Raw genomic sequence first — 22,837 nt, 5'->3', positions numbered from 1 at the left:
TATTCTTTGTAAGCCTAGTACTTATTCTATCAGTCTCTTTTGCCGAACCGCTAAGTTACGTGTACGTAAACACACCAGTAGCGGTTGTCAAGCGATGTTGGGGGTGACAAACACAGACATGCAAATATATACGATGGGCTTCTTTCAGTTTCCATCTACCAAACCCAGTCACAAGGCTTGGGTCAGCCCGAGGCTATAGTGGAAGACACTTGCCCAAGGTACCACGCAGTGGGACTGAACCCGGAACCATGTGGTTGGTAAGCAAGCTACTTACCACACAGCCACTCCTATGCCTATAAATGTTTACTTTTTTGTAAACATCTAATTATTAGAGTGGAAAAATTGTCAGAAAAGTCATTTTTTCAAATCATCATCATTGTTTAACATCCGCATTCCATGCTAGCATGGGTTAGACGATTTGACTTAGGACTGGTGAAACCAGATGGCTACACCAGGCTCCAATCTGATTTGGCAGAGTTTCTACAGCTGGATGCCCTTCCTAACGCCAACCACTCCGAGAGTGTAGTGGGTGCTTTTATGTGCCACACGCACGAAGGCCAGTCAGGTGATACTGGCAACGGCCCCGCTCAAATTGGTGTATTTTACGTGCCACCTGCACAGGAGTCAGTCCAGCGGCACTGGCAACGATGTCGCAAATATATATATAAAAGATGGAGATGGAAATAGCACAGAATCTTAGACATTTCAATCTGAGCAGGAATTTAATAAAATGATTTTAAAATTGTATAAAGAAAATATTACCAGTTTTGATTATGGATCTCATCAAATACTGTAAAAATAGTTTATCTTCTGTCTGGGGGTCAAAAACATGTCTGGAATTTTTACGTTGCAGTCTTATTTAAATGTAGTTTAGTATAGAGTTCAAGGTGTGTCTGTATGAGTTGAAGATAAGTGTCACCGTTACACAAGCAGTGTCTGGTCATGAGGAAATATGTTGCTTGGAAACAGGAAGGGCATTCAGCAGGAAAAAATTGGCCTCACTAAACTTTGTCCATCACAAAGGATCATGGACATGTGAACTTCAAAATGATAATGATGTTGTGTGCATGTGTGTGTGTATATATATATATATATATATATACACACACACACACACATACATATATATATATATATATATATTTATACATATATAGTTTTAGGGAAAATAACCAATTTTCAAGAACTCATCGATGAAAATCCACTATCACATATAGAAAAATTAATAATTAAAAGCACAATAAATGAGTATAATATAAAGTAAAGTAAATATCATAAGATAAATATAATAAAAAGATTACACGTGTTTCATAACCAATTTTCAAATAGAAAACAAATTTAAATCGATTAAAATCAATTAAAATCAATTGAAATTATCGAAAATAAGTTCTATTCAAAAATATATATTTATACACAGAGCGTTCAGGCTAAATTTAACAGTTTGCATAAAAGGAAAAGAAAACTATATGCTATCCAAAAATAAAAGATATCAACTAGATTATAGTTGAGAGCTATATATATATATAGCTCATAATATATACAGCCCATAATATATCATCATCATCATCGTTTAACGTCCGCTTTCCATGCTAGCATGGGTTGGACGATTTGACTGAGGACTGGTGAAACCGGATGGCAACACCAGGCTCCAATCTAATTTGGTAGAGTTTCCACAGCTGGATGCCCTTCCTAATGCCAACCACTCAGAGAGTGTAGTGGGTGCTTTTATGTGTCACCCGCACGAAAACGGCCACGCTCGAAATGGTGTCTTTTATGTGCCACCCGCACAAGAGCCAGTCCAGGGGCACTGGCAACGATCTCGCTCGAAAACCCTACAAAGGCCAGTCAGGCAATATATATATATATATATATATATATATATATATATATACATATATATATAATTTCAATATAGAGCAAATAGTTAATGAAAAAATAATTTGCGAAGATATCATTGACTTTGTTATTAACTAGTGTAACAATTTAAAAATGGTAATAACAGAATCAATAATATAGGTGATTGCAGGCATACTGAGGAAGGTTAGGCTATTATGTCAGTCCAGAAACTGGTCCAAATGAATGTATGCTGAGAGATTGTCTTAGCTCGTTTGCATTTGGACAATTGATTTCAATAGTTATCAGTATTTTGGCAATTTAAATAAGAGTTTTGACTGTTATTTCCAGCAGGTAGACATACTTAGTATATGTCCTTTGATTAATTTTAATCCTTCAGCTATGTATATATAGAACAAATAGTGGGGGATTATCAATCCGGGCAAAATACTTCGTAAGCTCTCTGTTGCACACCAGGCTCACGATATTCCTTAGATTAGTGAAGAACCCCAAGTAGTAATCTTTTGGTAGGGTCCAAGGTTGTGGTTCATCACAATTCTATATTGTAAATCCATGGATGGGCTCCAGACAAAATCGTTTTTATTCAGAGTGATATCTAAGAGACAAGTTTAAAATAATGGTCATTATATATTATTCTTTCATTAGAGTAAATTTGGCTTACAGCTGTTTCCAGTAGCCATTATTGGTACATTGCTGATAAGTTTATTTAGTCGGTCAATTGATCAACTGAGGTAAATTAACAAGCAGAGCACATGCTTGTTATTTCCAGAAATGGCTTTGACAAAAGTAGCATTAATTTTCTTAGGTCATTCAATTTTCTTTAATTGATCAATAGACCAATCAAGTAATGTACCTGTAATGACTACTGGAAACAGCTGTATGTCAAGTTTGCTCAAATAAAGGAATTATATGGAATGACCATTATTTTAAACTTGTTTTTTTATATATATATATATAATTAAAAACATGTAATTCCTACTAAATGTGTTTGTCCACTCACTTGTGTATATAAAGTTCAAATTTACAAAAGACGAAAACAAGTGTCGGAACAACACACAGGTATATTAGTTTAATGCTCAGAAAGAATGGGAAAGTTTTTTAGTTTTGGAGCCTATGCTCTTCAACAGAAAGGAATTTAGGGCAAAACACTGAATTATTTTGCTTTTAAATAAAGACTATCAAGTCTATATAAGGCAGTTTTGTGTCTGTTGTAAAAAATTTGGATTTTCTCTTCCCGTTTTTGATATAACTTTAAACAAACTTAATTTTGATGTTTTTTGAATGATGAAGTTAACAGAAAGAACATAAATGTTTGTAAAATAAAATATAAAGAAATAACGGGTTATTTCTCGATTAAAAAAAAAATCATTGTGCGAAATAGTTTATGTTTGATGAAATAAAGACTGAAATATAAAACCGGATCGAATTTAAAGTTATGTTCAATTCCTTGAAAGCTAGTTTATTCAGTTCAGAATGGTGTGTGATTGTGGTGGAAGCCTCTCGTAAGAAGCTCAACGAAGGAGCAGCAGTCAGATACGACTCCAGTATTATTGGCAGTCATGGTTTATAAGAGCTGACGACTTTTTCCCATGGTTGTCGACTGATTCGGACGATATGAGTGCAAGGAAAACAACGAAAGCGCTTCTCTGTCGACAATCGGATGGCAGAATATCAGTTTTATTTTCTTAACCATTTCTCAGACTTCTTCTTTCTTGGCTAAAAAGAAAAAAAGAAATCAACGATGGTTCGCGTGTTTAGGTGTTTCGGGTTCAAATCCCAGGTCGTTCTCCCCGTGGTTGACGAACCGATATCTTTATGCACATCAAGCGATTGTGTGTTCATTGCTACCGTAGCAGGTTCGTTGGAAGTGTTCCGTATCCAGGTTGGTAAAGGATGGAAGAATGTCTGTTCCATCAACACAGAAGGCTTGGTCCAGCAGTTGGCTTACAGCGAGAAAGGTAGGAGACAGAGAGAGAGAGAGAGAGAGAATTACGGCCATTGAGGTTCCTTCTTCTCTCGTTGTTCTTTCATGTGACGATTCTCAGTCGATAAATATATATATATTGATGATCTTCATTGTTATTGTCTTGATTAAAAATTAATAAGATGTTTGTAAAAGAGAAAAGAGCATGGATAGTATATAGGAATTCTTAAAATAATTTGCATTCCACAGAGAAGCCCGAGTGGAAACTGATGTCGTGTGTGTGTGTTTATTGTTAATTTCGGGTTTATTCTTGTTGCATTCAACAATTGAAAGAGAGAATGAAGAGGAGGAGAGGTTGTGTGTTGATGGAATTACAGCATGGTTCCAACATGTCAACGGGAAATGGTTTATGGCGGAGCCAGAGAAAACCGAAACCATTCTCTTAACAATAATAAATGGTTTGGGGGAATCATTAGTTATAGGAGAGAATAATAATAATAATAAAGAAGTGAAAAATATATTTTATGTATCGAGATAATTGTTTCTATTTGAATGAGATAAAAATCCGCCCATTTCTATTAAAATATAATTTCAGGTTCCGCCAAATAGCAAACACTGGTTTGGGATGTTGGCTTCACAGATATATTATCATTATTATCATTATTTCTAAAGAAACTATTAAATACTTATTATTAACAGCTAAATGAAACCGTTATCGGGATGATGCCTGCTTTCCTTTATTTTATATTCTCGGCATCTATTTTATGTTTACAAATCTTCGATGGTTTCTTTGTATCTTGTAAAAAAAAATCTATCGGACATTATCGGATAATATTGATGAGATTCTTGGTAACGAGCCAATTCTTAAAGGATCGGCTTCGAACTGGGCAAACAATATTTATCCGACAGAATGGTTTTTATTAAGGTTGTATGACTCAGTTGGATCTTCAATGTTATTTTATTCGATTTATTTAATAAATTTTATTGATGTTGGGATTAAAATGTTACCAAAAATTTACGAAAAGCCAAACAGCAACAAACAGAACATGGCCACAATTTACGGTTTAATTGAATTATTTCTCGAGTCACCTGTAGAAATAATAACTAAAAACGATGAATAAATATAAAATTTCAGTTTTATTTTATTAGTAGAAGAAACGGTCTTGTTCAGTGTTTCCAAAGTGGGTTTTAGGAAGTCTCAATGTTTCATGAAATAATTCTAGAATTCTTTGAGAGAAAGTGTCTGTCAATAAAAGAAAAAAACAACAAACCATTTGATAAAAAAGAAATAGTTTTTACCATTTACAAAATAAGTTAATATAAGTTACTATATTATAAATCTAAAATTATTTCAAAATGTAAATTATTATGCTTTCTTATAGAAATATATTCTCATTCTAAAACCATTTTTATTCTGTTGAATTTCTGGTAAAATTAATGCAGAGGTAATTTCCATAGAATGTGGGTTCGTGGTATCTGGAATATTGTCTGGATTCTGCAATGAGATAAGTTTAGGAACAACTGCTCTATGCCGTAGAACATGTAGTTGAAGAATTACTTTCTGTCCTGACTGGAAATTCTGATTTACTCGACTGATTAACTTTTATGGTTTTGGTGTTAATAAAGCAATGATCCCAATTGCTGATTCTGTTAATGAGACCCTTTCTTTTTTGATCTGTACAAAAGAAATTGTGATCTTGAATCTAATTTTCTTTTCCTTTTTTGAAAATTGTATTGTTTTTTTCTTTTCCAGATGATTATTTGGCTACTTTGGAAGTCAAACATTTCCGTCATGAGAATCTTACTTTCATAAAGACTTACCTTGATCTGAAAAAATGGGAAAATAAGAAGAATTTTTCAATAAGCTTACGTGTAGCTGAAAAATACCCCGTTATTATTCCTGGTCAGCCTGTCTTTGAAGTCCTTGAAATACCGCAGGAAGAAAAGGCAAATAGTTTAAGTGTTTGTTCTCACACTGGGACCCTTGCTGTTGCTTGTCACAAAAAAGTTAACCTTTATATGGTCCAAGAAAAATATTCTGCTGAATGTTCACGCTCTTACAAAGACATTGTTCATATTTTAATTATCAACTGGGGACACGTCGTTAGCAAAGTGGTCATCAATGAAAGTTTCATAGCCTTAATGTCCAACCGCTACGCTCATGTTCTCAAGTTGAATTTTTATAATGGCTTTCGAAAAGTGGGCCTTCATATGAGTAATCCAGCTTCACAGGCAAGCTCAGATGCGAACCAACCGAAGGCTTCAAGTTCCTGCTTTGAGTCAACAGAATTAATTGCAGGCGATTTCGAAAATACTTCCTCACCCCCATCTTTGTCGTCTAATGAATTACTCTTGCCCTCTGATAGCAGTTCTATTGTGAATATCAAAAACGATGAATCATATACCCAATGGGTTTTCAGCTCAGATCAACGTGGAAGTAGAAAGAAACGTAGGAGCTTTGGACAAGGAACTCGTAATATCGCTGAAATAGCTAATGTTGCAATAACTCCAGACACAATTTATCTTCCCAAACTCCATGGAAATAGTGGAATTAATGGCTCAACCAAATCGTTGCCTAAAGTTATGGTTCAAGTCAAAGGTAACTATTGTTTCTTCTTTCATAATTTTTACCATTAATAATTCTATATGAACATAATTATATTTTGTAAGATTCTTTTTCTAGTTTATCAAGAAGTTGATTCTGTTTTCTAGATTTTCTTCTTGAATCCAGAATGGTCTTAGTTACAAGCCCCATGACTAAGTTTATAAGGTATCCGTCCTCTTTCTGATCAATCAAGAATTCAAACCAGCAATGGGTTCCTTGGTATTTCTGGCAGGAACACTTTATTTCCCATTGTCTTACTTCATCTATTTGTCAGGAATAGTTCCCAGATTTATCATGGAATGTTATTGTGATAGACTGGAATGCTATCCAGGGGCAGATTTATCTCTCATTTTCTTCTTGCCATAAAATTAGAGCTGAACCTCAATCCTTGCAAACTGTTCAGCTTGTCAAGGGCTCTTCCATTCCCCTTTTACAAAATTTAATCCTTTTCTGTCAAGTAGCTCAGTTTTTGTATTTCTCATCTTTTAGAATCATTTCCACTCTCTCTCTCCTCTTTTACTCAAATTTCTCTAATTTCTTTTTAGATTTTTATCTCTTATTTTCCATTTTTCTATTTTTCCAGTTTTTTGGATTCTTCTGTTTCTAATGTTCTAAATTTATTTTTGTCCTTTATGTTCATTTCTGCTTTTTTATGTCTATCTATTCATTCCAGCAGATTCAAATGTAATCCTATTGTTTACCCTCAGAAAACACTGCCTCCCATTGTCTCCTTACGCTGGGGAATCTTGTGTGTTATGAACACACATCATACAAAGGGAGGAGATGTTCTGATGGCGAAAACCAACATTAATCAGATATTCATGTTTGAATTTTTACCAGGATGTTCTAAGAATGAATAGAAACATCATTGTTTGGATTCTCACTGTTCTGTGTGTACCCCATGAATTATTATGTTTGGCAGAGATCAACAAATAATTTGTTTGCTGAATTCTATGAACAAGACCTTGTCCTTTTGTGTTAGATTCATTTGCCTGGGAGGATAACTTTGACTGAGGAGACGTACAATAAGGTTGAAACACTAGGGAATTGCATGTTATTTAAAGAGAAGAAATGTTCTCTGATGACAAAAATCAACATTAAATAATAATAATAATAATAATAATGGTGCTCAGGTGCACAATAACTTACCAAAGGTACATATACAGTACATAGAATTATGTACAAAAGTCAGGAGAGTGAACTGTGCACGAGTCATGATATACATGTGTGCATGGAGGTGGGTGGATATCAGGTGTAGTGTTGGTGAATATCAGGGAGCATGGAGGTTTTAAAGGATGCAATGTCTTGGCAACTAACAACTGATGCAGGTAGTTTGTTCCATGCTTCAGCAACTCTGAGTGTGAAAAAATGTTTCTGAAAGTCATGGGAGCTGTGCTGTTTCCTGACTTTGTAGGCATGCCCACATGTGTTAGAGACACATGGAGCTCAAAAAGGTGCTCAAGGTGATTGTTGGCACGATGGTTAATAATTTTGTGGGTGTTTACCAAGTCAGTTGCCAGGCGTTGGAGCTTCAATGTATCCATGCCCAGAGTATGGTAGATGCCTAATGGAAGGTATTTGTTTGAATTGGCCAGGATGTGTTAAGAATAAGTTGATACATCATTGTTTGGATTCTTACTGTATCAGGTGCACCTCATGAATTATCAGGTATTAACTTATAATGTATAATGATAATCTACTTGCTGTGATATGTGTTTTAGTGTTAAGCTTTCAGCAAACTTGATAATCGATCAGAATCAAAGACCTGGCCAAAACCTCATGAAACAGGGTCCTGAATGTCTTAACGTTCCTTAAAAATAGTTTTTCTAAAATTATACAAAACAAATAAAATGTGTACAAAATGGTGAAACACCAGCTTCTGGGTGTGGGTGACACCTCACTGCTAGCCTTTCATGGAATCTCTTCTTGCTTGCAGTTATTATTTAACCCCAGGTCAGTTTACTTCCTTCTCTACTTAACTGCGGTATGGGTATTAATGTTTTTTTTTTGACACTTTTACTTGTTTCAGTCACTGGTATGTGACCATACTGGAGCACCACCTTGTAGGATTTAGTCAAACAAATTGACCTTGCTACTTCCTTTTTTAAATCAAGTATTTTAGTTTGTCAATCTCTTTTGCCAAGCCATTAGGTTAAGAAGATGTAAACAAACCAATGTTGGTTTGTTTACATCTAAAGTGGTAAGGGGACTAGGACAATCTCTCTCTCTCTCTCTCTGTCACATATGCATGTCTCACAGTTTCTGTCTACCAAATTCACTGATAAAGCACTGGTTGACCCTGAGCTCTAAAAAATACTTCTCTATGGTGCAGTGGGACTGAACCAAAACCATCTGGATATAAAGTAAGCCTCTTAACCACACAGCCATGGCCCTGCCTCCGCTATTGAAATTCTCGTCATATCCAGGGCAGATATTTATATCTTATCTCTTCAATTCCTCAGAAATTGAACTTTAGCATGCTAATTATTGGTCTTTCTCGTTATAGATAAACTTTTAATTAAACAGCTTTGATGTGAGTAAACAACAGCACAAACAGGACAGGGAAACAAATTATTCTTTTATTAATTAAAGAGGAAGTGAATAATTTTTGAATTTGAAACAATTAATTGGTGCATGCATGGCTGTGTAGTTAAGCAGTTTGCTTTCCAACCATATGGTTTAAGGTTCAGTCCTACTGTGTGGCACCTTGGGCTAGTCTTCTGCTGTACCCCTGGGCTGACGAAGCCTTGTCAATAGATTTGGTAGACAGAAACTGAAAGGAGCCTGTTATGTGTGTATGAAGGCGCATGGCTCAGTTGTTAGGGCGTTGAGCTTACAATTGTGAGGTTGTGAGTTCAATACCCGGACTGGACTGTGTGTTGTGTTCTTAAGCAAGACACTTTATTTCACGTTGCTCCAGTTCACTCAACTGTAGAAATCAGTTGTGACATAACAGGTGCCAAGCTGTATCGGGCCCCTTTGCCTTTCCGTTGGATAACACTGGTGGTGTGAAGAGGGGAGGCTGGTTTGCATGGGCAACTGCTGGCCTTCTATAAACAACCTTGCCTGGACTTGTACCTGGGAGGATAACTTTCTAGGTGCAACCCCACGGTCAGGCATGACTGAAGGGGGTCTCAGCATATATATATATATATATATATATATATATATATACATACATACATACAAGGGGGTGTTGAAAAGTTCCTGGCTTTGGGTAACAGAAAATACAGGAGGATCAGTTAATTATGATTTTATTCAATATATTCCCCTCTCAGATTCACACACTTATTGCAACGGTACTTAAGTTTTTCCAAGTCCTGTAAAAGAACATGGAAGGTTGGGCCTCCAACCAGGACTTTCATAATACCCTTAAAGCCAGGAATGTGTGTGTGTGTGTATATATATATACATATTGGGCCTCACGGAAGCAAAGTGGCTGAGTTCCTTTTGAGCATTGAGTCTCATGGAAGCAAAGTGACTGAGTTACTTTTGAATGTTGGGCCTCATGGAAGCAATGACCAAGACCTTTGGCATTATGTCATGCTTGAGAAGAAGACCCATCAAGCCAAGTGAAATTGTAGTCTTTGCAGATACTGGTGTCATGCAAATGGCACCCATGCCAGTGGCACATAAAAGCACCCATTACACTCTCAAAGTGGTTGGCATTAGGAAGGGCATCCAGCCATAGAAATCATGCCAAATCAGTGGAGTCTGTTGCAGCTCCCCAGTTTACCAGCCCTGGTCAAACTGGCCAACCCATGCCAGTATGGACAATGGACGTTAAATGATGATGATTGATGTGTGTGTGTATGTGTGTTAATGTCCCTGTATCTCAGCATTGCATGATAATTGTAAATGAGCATCTTCAATAGAAACACGTTTGACTATGGGTAAATATTAGCTTCCTTGAAAACAGTTACGGGTTGGTGATGGGAAGAGCATCCAGATGTGGAATATAAACTCTGACTACTTCAATAAACTCTGTCTGACTCATGCAAACATTGAAAAGTGGTCATTAAAATGATGATGATGATGAAGTAAAGTATTTCTGTATGAAAGTGTCACTGTCTTTTTTTCACTTGTAATAATAAATTAAGATTTTATTATAAATCAATTATGAATTATCATATTTTTAACTCATAATAATCAATAGCCTAATTATTTATTATTAGGAAAGTAAAGTTAAATCTAGAATTTCACAGATTGTTCAAGGGATAAACAAGGACAGAAAGCAAAAATTAAGAAGGAAAAAAACCAAAGATTCTTCCTTCTTTTTTGTTCATTTTTTTATGTGTATTTTATTTTGTGTTTCATGCCAGCATGAGTGCATCATCATCATCATCATCATCATCGTTATTTAATGTCTGCTTTAGATGCTGGCATGGGTTGGATGGTTTGACTGAGGACTAGCAAGCCAGGAGGCTGCAGCAGGGTCCAATCTGATCTGGCAAAATGTCTACAGTTGGATGCCCTTCCTAACGCCAACCACTCAGCAGAGTGCCGTGGGTGCTTCAAGAATATATTATTGAAGTATTGTTCCCTAACCAGATCCTCTTCCTGTCACTAAACTTTACTGATTTTTCAAGTCAAGGGATCTCTCATTTGACAGGGCTTTAAAGAAATGGAATGAGTGGACGATTTGTTGATGAAAGAAATGGCAACATTTGACATTCTTCCTAGTTTGTCACTTTGAAAGAGTGCAGATATAAACAGACACATGAACATGCATATATACATATATAAACATATGTGTGTGTGTATGTATGTATATATATATATATAAATATCATCATTGACATTTAATGTTCGTTTTCCATGCTGGCATGGGTTGGCTGGCTTGGCAGGAACTGGGGTTGCACCAGGTTCCATAGTCTGTTTTGGCTTCATATCTATAACTGGGTGCCTTTCTTAATGCCAACCACTCCACAGAATGGTTTTTACCTGGCATTGGCATCCACACCAATTCTTTTTATATAGCATCTTGGTTTGAGGATATCAATTCTGTTGTGGTGAGCAGGTCTTCTTGGGTACAGCAATGCACCACATATCTCAATGTTTTGTCATCTCCTTCGAAAGGCTCAGCATTTTGAGATCGGCCTTCAGTACTTTGTTCCATGTCTTCCTGGGTCTCCCCCTTCCACGGCTCCCTCCATCTCAAGTGATTGGCACTTCTTTATGCAAATGTTCCCATTCACCCATATCACATGACCAAACCAACCCAGTCTCCTCTCTTGCACACTGCATATAATTCCTCTTATGCTCAACTTTCAGTGCACCAATACTCTGTTGCACATGCACATTAACAGTGCACATCCGGTGGAGCATACCAGCTTCATTCCTCTCCAGCCTTTACATGTCCTCCACGTTCTGGGTTCATGTCTCACTACCATGCAGCATCACAGTTCATATACATACATCTTGTAAAAGTCAAAGACTTCTCCATTTTACCGAAACATTAAACTTATACACCTGCTTGTTGTTCCTACACCTGTCTTCGTCTTTTGCTTTCTGTAAATTTTAACATATATATATATATATGTATATATATATATATATATATATATATATATATATGAGCAGAACCCTTCATTTCACATTGCGCTCTAGTCCACTTCGCTGGTGAAAATGAGTAACCCTGTGAGGGACTGGTGTCCCATCCAGGGAGGAATATATTCACACCAGAGAAACTGAGGAAACTGGCCCTGTGCTCCTTACAGAATAATGTGGATTAACCAAAATCAATTATACTATTAATTCCATTACATGACTGACACCTCATGTTATTGACTTTGGTGGGATATGAACTCAGAATGGAAAAAACTATAACCAAATACCACAAGGTATTTGCTTTAATGCTGTAATAATTCTGTCACTCCAACAATGACAGAGTTATGATAATGGTTTCAAATCTAGGCTTTGATCATATTGGGGCTATGCCACACTAGGACTGACCCCAAGACCACATGCTCAGGAAGCAAGCTTCTTAATGGTTTCTAATTTAGATCCCAGACCTAAATTAGTTTTGAAGGAAGAGCTCATCATTACCCCATTGACCCCAGCACTTGACTGGTACTTTATTTTATCAACCCCCATCCTTCACAGAGAGATGAAAGGCAAAATGTTGGATTTGAACACAGAATATAGAACCAGAAGAAATGCAACATTTCTTTGTTCTGCACTCTAACAATTCTGCCAGCTCACCACCTTAATAATAATAATAATAATAATAATAATAATAATAATAATGGCTGCCCAGTCCTGGCTAAGAAGGAATATATTCACAGACACGACAGAGTTGGGACCTATATACATTGGGAGCTATGCCAACACTATGGAATAGCAACAGAAAAAAGATGGTATAGGTACATGCCAGAAAAGGTCACAGAAAACGAGAAAGCAACCATACTCTGGGATATGCCAATACACACAGATAGAGAAATTAAGGCCAATATGCCAGATATAGTTATCAGAGATCATCAAGAAAAAAATTGCTTTCTAATTGCTGTATCAATACCAACAGATGACAACATTTCTCTAAAAAAAATGGAGAAACTTTCAAAATACAAAGACCTGGAAATAGAGGTAACTTGAATGTCGAGTCTAAAACTAGAAACAATTCCTATCATAGCCACATTAGGTACGGTAAAAAAATATTCAAACAAATACATAAGAAAAACACCAGGACTAACAAGTATATATAACGTACAAAAAATAACACTACTAGGCACTGCACACATCCAACAAAAAACGCTTTCAATACAGTAACCATAAGAGCACCACAGCAAACCACAGCACATACCCAAGGCACACAGAGCTGTGCTCGGTAGTGAAGTGAAAGCATGTGATAAAAATAAGACTTCTGAATGATAATAATAATAATAATTTGTTGTCACCAAACCTCAAGATAAAATGCCTGCTAACTAAATGATCGTGTAATAGGTAATAATAACAAAAATGCAAATTATTTCAAGTGTAGGTACGAGACTGAAATTTGGTGGAAGGGTTCTTAAAATAGAAATATTTGAGACTTTGATCTTCTGATTCATTTGTATGACTTATCACCTGTTAATCATCTGGAGTTAATTAGATCAGCCATTAAGTGCAACAGGATCTTGGCGGGGGGGGGGGGGGGAAGTGTTTGTGTTGTACAAAAATTGGAAGAAACTATTGTGATTATGAAATATCAACTCTGTTCACTGACTAATCAATAAAAGGTTTAATATTTATTTATTCAATCTTTTCTTCTTTTGCAGATCAAAGTGTTTTTGTAAATGGAAAAATTAAAGCTGACACATTACTTTATAAGATTGGTTTACCTGATATTTCATGGAGACATATGCAGTTGCTATGTATATACTCAGGTAAGTATCAATAATTACGTTGGTCAGGTGGTGGTGAGCTGGCCGAGAACGTTAGCAGGCCGGGCGAAATGCTTAGCAGTATTTCTTCTGCCGTTACGTTCTGAGTTCAAATTCTGCCAAGGTTGACTTTGCCTTTCATTCTTTTGGGGACGATAAATTAAGTACCAGTCATGTACTGGGGTCGATCTAATCGACTGGCCCCCTCCCCCAAAATTTCGTGCCTTGTGCCTAGAGTAGAAAACAATAATTATGTTGCTTGGGCACTTTCCCGTCTCCCTGATTATCTCCCTTTGTTTATGAAATGCAAAATCCTGATACACCACCAAAACACCAAACAAAAAACAACAACATGCAGACATAGCACTGCTGTTTAGAAGCTTGCTTCCTGACCGTGTGGTCTTCGGATCAGTCCTACTGCATGCCATTTTGTGCACGGGTCATTCTTGCATAGAACCAATACGATCAAAGCCTTGTCGTGATTTTGGTATATATAAAAAGTGGGGGCATGTGGTTGAGTGGTTAGGAGCGTTGGACTCATGATTGTAAGATTATGGTTTCGATTCCTGGACCAGGCGATGCATTGTATCCTTGAGCAAAACACTTCATTTCACGTTGCTCCAGTCTACTCAACTGGCAAAAATGAGTAATTCTGCAATGGACCTGTGTCCCATCCAGGTGCGGAAGATATATGCCATGGGAACCGGGAAACTGGCCCTTATGAGCCTGGCATGGCTCGAGAAGTGGACATCTTTTTAATATAAAAGTAGATAAGAAGGAAAACAAAGAATTTGAACCTTCAGACTTTCTTCTTTAGAAGTGTGTGTGTGTGTGTGCAGCCTCCACAGTCTCTCTCCTGCACAAATTCATGTAGTTCCTCCCCTCAACCATTCTCATTGAATAAGACCCACTTACACCTCTTCTAATCTTCATAATCCCATTCTCAATACGCCTAATTTTTAGGAATGTCCAGAAAGCTCTTGCATCTTTCCTAATGAGATGCCTGCTAATAAACTTGATACTGAATTGGCTAATGAGGACAAATTCAAACATTTAGTCAGTTGGGGTGTGCTTGGACCCCACCACCTGAAACCCTAAATCCAGCACCTCTTCATGGATGAGTAGGAATGCTACACAAAGGCAGGTAATCTGGTTCCATCCATTTGTTTCCCCCAGTCTTTTCAAAGTAGGTGACCAAAATTATTGGCAGTTACACACACTTTTCTCTCTCTCTCTCTCTCTCTCTATTTCTCTCCCTTTCTCTCGTGTATATATATATATACATGGTTAAAAAAGTTTGCTTTCCTACCATATGTGTTATGTGTGTGTGTGTATATGTATGCATACATATATATATATATATGTATATATATATATATATACACACACACACACACACACACACACACACACATATATATATATATATATATACATATATATATATATATATATATATATATATATATATATATATATAAAGAAAAGAGAGATAGTCAGGATTTGGATAAAAACTATTTGCTAACTGCTTTTGTCCCTTTTAAGGATTCATTATGAATGATGATGACTCCCTAAGAGGGACAAAAATGAATAGATTTTTAATCCGAATCCTGACTACTTCCTTTTTCTTAATATATAAAATCTATATAACACTTCAAGCAAGATATATATATATATATATCATCACCATTGTCATTTAACGTCCGCTTTCCATGCTGGCATGGGTTGGACAGTTTGACTGAGGACTGGTGAAACCAAATGGCTGTACCAGGCTCCAGTCTGATCCGGCAAAGTTTCTACAGCTGGATGCCCTTCCGAGAGTGTAGTAGGTGCTTTTTATGCTCGAATGGTGCCTTTTATGTGCCTCAGGTGGCACTAGCATTGGTCACGCTTGAATATATAAAGCATAAAGTCAGGCGATATGAGAGATGAAGACTTATTTATTTCACCATGTGACTTCCAGAGAATTACAGCCATTTCACAACCATCTTCATGTAGCATTTATTTCAGTTTACAAAGAATTCTGCATCCCTTCTAATGTAAAGTCTTTCTATAATGAACTGTAAAAATTATCTTTGCAATGCTAGTTCTTTTTTTTTTTCTGCCCCCCAGCATCAGGACAAGGAACACCAAGTCAGTGTGACTCAGATTTTCCCCTACAATCCATTAAATGTGACCCCAAAATGGAAATGTTCTGTTACCTTGGTAATTCTCACGAAGGTCAGCTTTATTCTTTGTCTCCGCCCGCAGTTCAGATGCTTTCCTCCTACAAATATTCTTCTCCTGCTCTTCAGGTAAGCCAAAATTCTTTGCATTTCAAACTTTGTTTTAACAATTTCTTTTGGCTGTGCGGTTAGGAAGCTTGCTTCCTAATCATGTGGTTTGGGTTCAGTTCCACTGCACAACATCTTGGACAAATGTCTTCTGTCCTGAGTCTTTTGAATGGATTTTTTTTTTATGGAAATTGAAAGATGTCTATTGTATGTGTTGTATCATCATCATCATCATCATTTAATGTCTCTTTTCCATGCTGGCATGGGTTGGATGGTTTGACAGGAGGTGATAAGCTGGAGGGCTGCACCAGTTATCTGTTTTGGCATGGTTTCTACAACTGGATTCTCTTCCTAATGCCAACCACTTTACAGAGTGTATTGAGTGCTTTTAACATGGTGCTGGCTGAGGTGCTTTATATGTGGTGCTGGCACCATGTTTTTTTTATTTACATGGATTCAGCATGGGTACTTTTTTCTTTTATACGGCACTGATATATATAGATATAAACTGTGTGTTCATGCACAGCCTTGTCTTCACATCACGTGATGGTTGTACAGAAGCATCACACCAGCATACAAGTAACGTTGCTCATTCCCAGTTCTCTGTGGAAAACATGCAATTCCACGAGGAAATATTACCTTGATTAGAAATATTGCATTTCTTGGTTGAAGGCTGGAGATAAGAAGAGCATCCTGCTGTAGAAATTCTTCAATGAATTCCATCCAGTCTATGCAATCATGAGAAAGTGAACATTAAAATTACAGTGAAAAATGCAATGGTGATTTCTCATGGTTTGGAAAGATCCAAGAATTGATATTCACCTGGAATCTCTTAACAGAGTTTAACTGTTTTCTTTCTAAGCAGACGAGAATAAATGAAAATAATTTTTCTCAGTGTAATCTTGTGTGTTTCCACATTTTCTCAGTTCTCAATCTGCAGCCATAGATTAGAAAGAGTTAACTAATCTAGATAATCCACATAGGGGCTGGCTTGACTATGTGGTTAAGAAGCTCTCTTTGCAATCAAATAGTTTTGGGTTCAGTCCCACTGTGTGACACCTTCCACACAGGATTGAAAAATACAAACTAATTCAGTAAACTTCATCTCTAGAAAATGATACAGTTAAATATTTTTAACCCTTTCCATACCAACACCTTGTTCTGTTTACAGATGACCCCTTGTTCACAGCATTTCCTCTAAGCTGTATGGTTGTGCTGGTTACTACACTTGCTGTTAAGATATAAACTTTCTAGTTTAGAGTAATCTAAAAACTTTCCATTAAAATTTGATGTTGATTCTTGTTCTAAACACCAGCTTAATTAATACTGACAAAGTTATTTCATTAAATTCTTCATTATTTTTGAAATTATTTGAAAGAAAGGCTGTGTATTTCCCCAGAAATTCTGTATCCCTGGGCCGACTAAAGGCTTTGTTAGTGAATCTGTTAGATAGAAGCCTATTATATACCATGTGTGTGTGTGTGTGTGTGTGTGTGTGTGTGTGTGTGTGTATGTATGTTCTTACAAGTATTAAATCTGCCTATGCAATAAATAACAAACCTTAGGATATTTCACAAGTAATCTTTAAACTCGTTATTGTGTCCACAATAATTGAATAATGGAACTAAGAGGAGGAGATTGTTCATTTTGTTTTCTCTTTGACAGGCAGTCACAAGTCCGACAATGTTGTTTGTTGTCACAGACACAGGAGTAGAGACCTACACCTCTAGAGGAGCAGCTTTTTCTCTCTACCGAAGAAACCACTATGATAATATCCAGAAGGTAATTTTAGCAAAAGTACTTCACTCTGCTGCTTTGTCCCTTTTTTCCAAACGTTTCCTTTCTGTCTGTTTGAATCAAATTATTTCCTCATTTGTTCTTCTGAATCTTTCTAAGTTAATTGCAAAATAACTTTGACCTTCATAAATATCCACATTAATGTGCCAAAAAACACTGATATTATTTATCATTTGAGACCAGGAAATTTAATCAAACTGGTTGGTGCTTGGAAGGGCATCAGACCATGCCAAGAGTGGCACTGGAGCTTGACACTGTCCTGCAGCTCAAACATCCTGTCAAACCATCCAACCCATGCCAGCAGGGAAATGATGATGATGACGACTACGACAGCGCGCGCGTCTGGCCCCTGATCATTGTCTTATCTATCTCTCCCCTTCACAACTCTACCCACCCATATATAAAATGGGGGGGAGGGGTAGCACTGCATCTCCTACTTAACCCCTCCTCCTCCTCCTCATCCCTCCTCACTATCCTTGACTCTCTCTCTCACTAATCCCCTGCCACTACCTCTCCTTTCCCTTCCTATTACCCTCTTCCATCTTGCCCTTTCACATACTTTAGTCCCCACCCCATATATAACCCTCCCCACTGCCTTGTTCCTTTCTGACCCTCACTAACATTACTTTTCCCTTTCTTCTCCATTCCCCATTTCCCTCAAAGTGTCCCTACCCTTTCTCAACAAGAAACTTATAAGAACTGTCTTTGACCCTAACAAATGGATCACCCATACTGACATAGCAAACAGGCTGATTTGTCCCATCACTGGGTCCAGTTACTCATCCCGTTATTAGGACCACATATATATATATATATATATATATATATATATATATATATATATATATATTTTGTATGTGTAATGTAATAGTTTAGAAGAAAACGCCATTGGTTTCATATATAGTGTGAACTTGACGTCTCTTCAGCTTCTCTAAACGATAACCGTTCTCTGCAAGGAATGTTTTTTTAAACACAAGAACGCTGGTGATAGTTCAAGAAATATTCCTCTTAAAAAATTATGGCCGGACGAGTTGTCTTCCTTTGCTTGATAGCTAGGTTTTCCAATTTTGAAGTAAAAATTTCTGAAAATGTGGCCAACTCCCCACAGCTTCCAGCCTGGTGTTCAGGTCGCCTCCTCCTGGCTCATGTGAGTTCATGAGGATTATATATCTTTCTGCCATACACAATTTACACAGTCTTGTTCCATTGTGATAGAGTCCACAAGCTTCCAGTAATTTCCACCTGATGCTAAAGGGGATATGATCGTCCTTTAGGCACCATACGTATGCTGTCAGTGTCATTGTGTTGTGTCTCTGCAGGACCCTGAAAGAAGACCTGTGGTTGTTCAGGCGAATTTTAAATTTAGATTCACAAAATCTGACATAAATTTTAATGTGTGTCCCTGTGTTGGCATTGATGTTACTGATATTTGTGCTGCTTCTATTTGAGGCTACATTTGCTTGGGACACTGTAGCCTTGGTGTTACATCGGATATCCACTGGGCATTCATTTCTAATCCTGCATGAACAACCTGCCTCTGCCTGTGGTTCAGGAGTGCTAAGTAATGTTTTCTTAACATTGGCTGCACAACTGAAAGAGATTCTTAAATTATGTCTGTTAAAGATCTTTCTATATTCTTATTTTTAATTGTATTTTAATAATTAATTACATAATTTGGGCCTCAAAGAGGCAATGACAAAAGACCAAGATCTCTGGAGATATGTTGTGATTGAGAAGACCAGGCAAGGAAAGTGAGATCACAGCCGTAGCCTACACCAGTGTCACATAACCAGTCCATTAAAAAAAGTACCTTTGAATCATCGGGTAACATTCCATGATTGAGGGGACCTATTGAGCCAAGTATATCAAAATTTAAATCAAATGGAAATTGTAGTTGTAGCTGTTACCAGTGCTGGTGGCACATGGTAAGCACCATTCATTCATGCATCGGTTGCTGCCAGAGCCACCTGACTGGCTCCCCCATGATGGTGGCACGTAAAAAGCACCATCCAAATGTGGCTGATGCCAGTACTGCCTGACTGGCTCCCATGCAAGTGGCATGTAAAAATCCCCCACTACACTCTCAGAGTGGCTGGCGTTGGGAAGGGTGTCCATCTGTAGAAACCTTGCCAGATCAGATTGGAGCCTGGTGCAGCCTTCTGGTTTGCCAGCCCTCAGTCAAACTGTCCAACCCATGCCAGCATGGAAAATGGATATTAAAAATTGATGATGATGATGATTGTTGACAAAAATATCGTTTCTTTTTCTAGGCCATTCCTCCAGTTGACTTAGAACCTTGTCTCTGTGGAATACAACCGTTTTTTAATGCTTCTGAAATCTCTGTAATAAGTTCTCCCAAAGGCACCATGATGGATTCTCATGTTATTCTTTTATCAAAAGTAACAGAACTGAAGTAAGTGTCTCGTTTCTCATTTCTTTTCTTCTCTTTAACTCCTTACTTACCAGATTTCTGTTGAGATATTCTAACTTTGTTGTGATTGATTTTTCAAATAATGAAGAATTTAATTCAATAGTTTTCTCATTATTAAGCTGGAGTTTGAAACAGAAATCAACATAAAATTTCAATGGAAGTTTTTAGTTTACTTCTCTTTAAAAACTGAGCTTTGTATCAAAGAACCTGAAGTGGCATCAAAAGGATTAAAGTACATCATATAAACAACTTGATTAAAGTACATCATATAAACAATTTGATTAAAGTACATCATATAAACAATTTGATTAAAGTACATCATATAAACAATTTGATGACCAATTTTAAAGAAATTTTTATCAAATTATTGAATATTTGTTATAAAAAAAAACATTTCCACCACTTTACTCTGCTGGGATGTTTTAATGATTTTTTTTTTTTTTGCTCAAATTTGAAAATTTGGATATTTTTGGAACAAGTGGTTCTACAACTTGTATGCCTTTACTACCACCACTACTACTACTAATAATAATAATGGGGTTTCAAGTTTTGCCACAAGGGCAGCCATTTTTAGGGAGGGGATGAGTCGATTACATCAACCCCAGTATTCATCTGGTACTTGTTTTATCAACCCTGAAAGGATGAGAGGCAAAGTCGACCTTGGTGGAATTTGAACTCGGATCAGAGTGATGGGCGAAATACCACTGAGCATTTCGTCTAGCGTGCTAATGATTCTGCCTGCTCGTCACCTTTATAATAATAATAATAATAATAATAATAATAATCACTCAATCTGTGCCTTGGTTAGCTCTGACTAAACGGAACCCCCCTCCTCCCAAGTGGATGTTAATCATTGACGATGAGTCTACCCCAAAGGGTCTTATCAATTGGGTCATTATTTTAAAGACAGTTGGGTGTAGTTTAGAAAGAATATGGCTGCTATTTTTAGCAAATCAAAAACCATGTAAAGTTCCTACAACTGTGTAAGTAAGAAAGGCCCCTATTTTCAGTGCAACAATTTACAGCAAACAGAGGAATGTACCTTGCTTTGCACTCCACTAGATGGCTATAGTTGTCCAGTATTTAAGAAATCATTTGATTTTTATAATCTTATAACTACAAGTTTAAAGTGCAATGCATTATTGTAATGTATCATTGTATTACAGTTCTATATTTAAGAGAACCCCGGTTCGAAATTTCCCCAAGACACCCGATGAAGGCTGGAGGGTATTAGCCAAAACGTGTTAACAACAAACAAGATGAGGACAAATATCTGTCAAATGTAAATAATGTATAATTGTATTGTTATTAATTCAAATAACCAATATTGAATATTGGTGTTGAGAAAAGGGTCTGTAATGTCTTCTTCGTTTCTCAACCGACTTCTAAAATCTAATGTTTTCAATTCTAAAATAACTTCTTCCCAGGTCATCCTTGGTCAATTTCTTCAGCTATATGATTTCCCCCCCATACTGCTGACCCCTACAACTGACATTTTCCCACACTGCAAACCCCTGTAGCTTACCCTATAAATCCATGCCCTCTGGCTCAGTTTTCATCAAATCAGTTGGACAATTTTTTCCTCATTTTCTGTTCCTAAATCTGTTTTTTTTTCCCCTTCTCCAGTGACACAATGTGGAGTTTGTATGCTCTGGAACCATATAGTGCAATGGATACTTACAAAGATTTGGTAAGTGACTTTTGAGAATTTTTGCTTAAGATTGAAGCTCAATGCAAGGAAATAAAAGAGAAAATTAAACAGTATTAACCCTACTAACCACTAGTTTTAATCCTTTCCGTTTAGATTATTTGAAAATATCATAAGTACACCTTATTCAATGATTGGTGCTTGAGGATGTTGGATAGAATAAGAAAAAATTGAAAGAAGAGGTTTAAAAAATGTAATGTAAAAGGGGGAATTTTAGTGTTGAAGGGGTTTTAGTCTTGTGAACAGCATATTGACCTCACTTGTGCCATGGAAAATAGCACCAAATACACTTTGTAAAGTGGTTGGTTTTAGGAAACTGTACTTTCTTCAGATTCATGTATTCTAAGCATTGTAGACTACAATTTTGCCAAATAAATAAATAGAAGGGACAGACCTTCCTCCACTTTCCAAAAGTTTTCAGTTTTGACTTGACTTTGTTTCAGATTCGTCTGAGATTGTGATTCTTCAAAAAACATGCATATTTGTTTGAAAACCATTTTGATATAACCTCTCCCGAGACCATCCTTTGGTTCTATGATACAATCTTCCTGTTTGAAAGTAATCTAAATTAAATTAAAAGTTAATTTAGGAAGGGCATCCAGCTGTAGAAACAGATTGGAGCTTGGTGCAGTCTTCTGGCTCACCAGTCCTCAGTCAAACCGTCCAATTCATGCCAGCATGCAAAGCGGACGTTAAACGACGACGATAATGATCCCAAGCACTAGCTTAATTATGGTAAACTTATTTTACTAATTTCTTTGTCATTTTCAAAATTAATTGGAATAAAGGCAATGGATTTCAACAGAAATATAGTACCAAAAGGGGTTAATAAGTATTCCTTCAATTCCTTGAGGCAACCACCGCTTTGAACTATGTCTTTTATT

The 22,837-nt window shown here is 36.7% G+C and overlaps 1 protein-coding gene across 2 annotated transcripts in view; it reads left to right on the top strand.

Annotated features, from left to right (window-relative positions):
- The first annotated feature begins 3,381 nt into the window (after positions 1–3,381).
- Positions 3,382–22,837, top strand: part of LOC106867340 (BLOC-2 complex member HPS3) — a 58,815-nt gene continuing 39,359 nt past the window's right edge. For both annotated transcript variants that reach the window (XM_089348475.1, XM_089348474.1), the window contains exons 1-7: positions 3,382–3,812; positions 5,532–6,377; positions 13,640–13,747; positions 15,857–16,038; positions 17,683–17,799; positions 20,085–20,227; positions 21,872–21,935. In XM_089348475.1, coding sequence (XP_089204601.1) covers positions 3,596–3,812; positions 5,532–6,377; positions 13,640–13,747; positions 15,857–16,038; positions 17,683–17,799; positions 20,085–20,227; positions 21,872–21,935 — 1,677 coding nt within the window. In that variant the 5' untranslated portion in view covers positions 3,382–3,595. The remainder of the gene's footprint in view (positions 3,813–5,531; positions 6,378–13,639; positions 13,748–15,856; positions 16,039–17,682; positions 17,800–20,084; positions 20,228–21,871; positions 21,936–22,837) is intronic.

The sequence above is a fragment of the Octopus bimaculoides genome, chromosome 3 (genome assembly GCF_046866305.1).
Source record: "Octopus bimaculoides isolate indiv1 chromosome 3, ASM4686630v1, whole genome shotgun sequence".
Lineage (NCBI taxonomy): Eukaryota > Metazoa > Mollusca > Cephalopoda > Octopoda > Octopodidae > Octopus > Octopus bimaculoides.
Note: the sequence above shows the minus strand (reverse complement) of the source record. Positions and strands in the feature narration are given on the sequence as shown.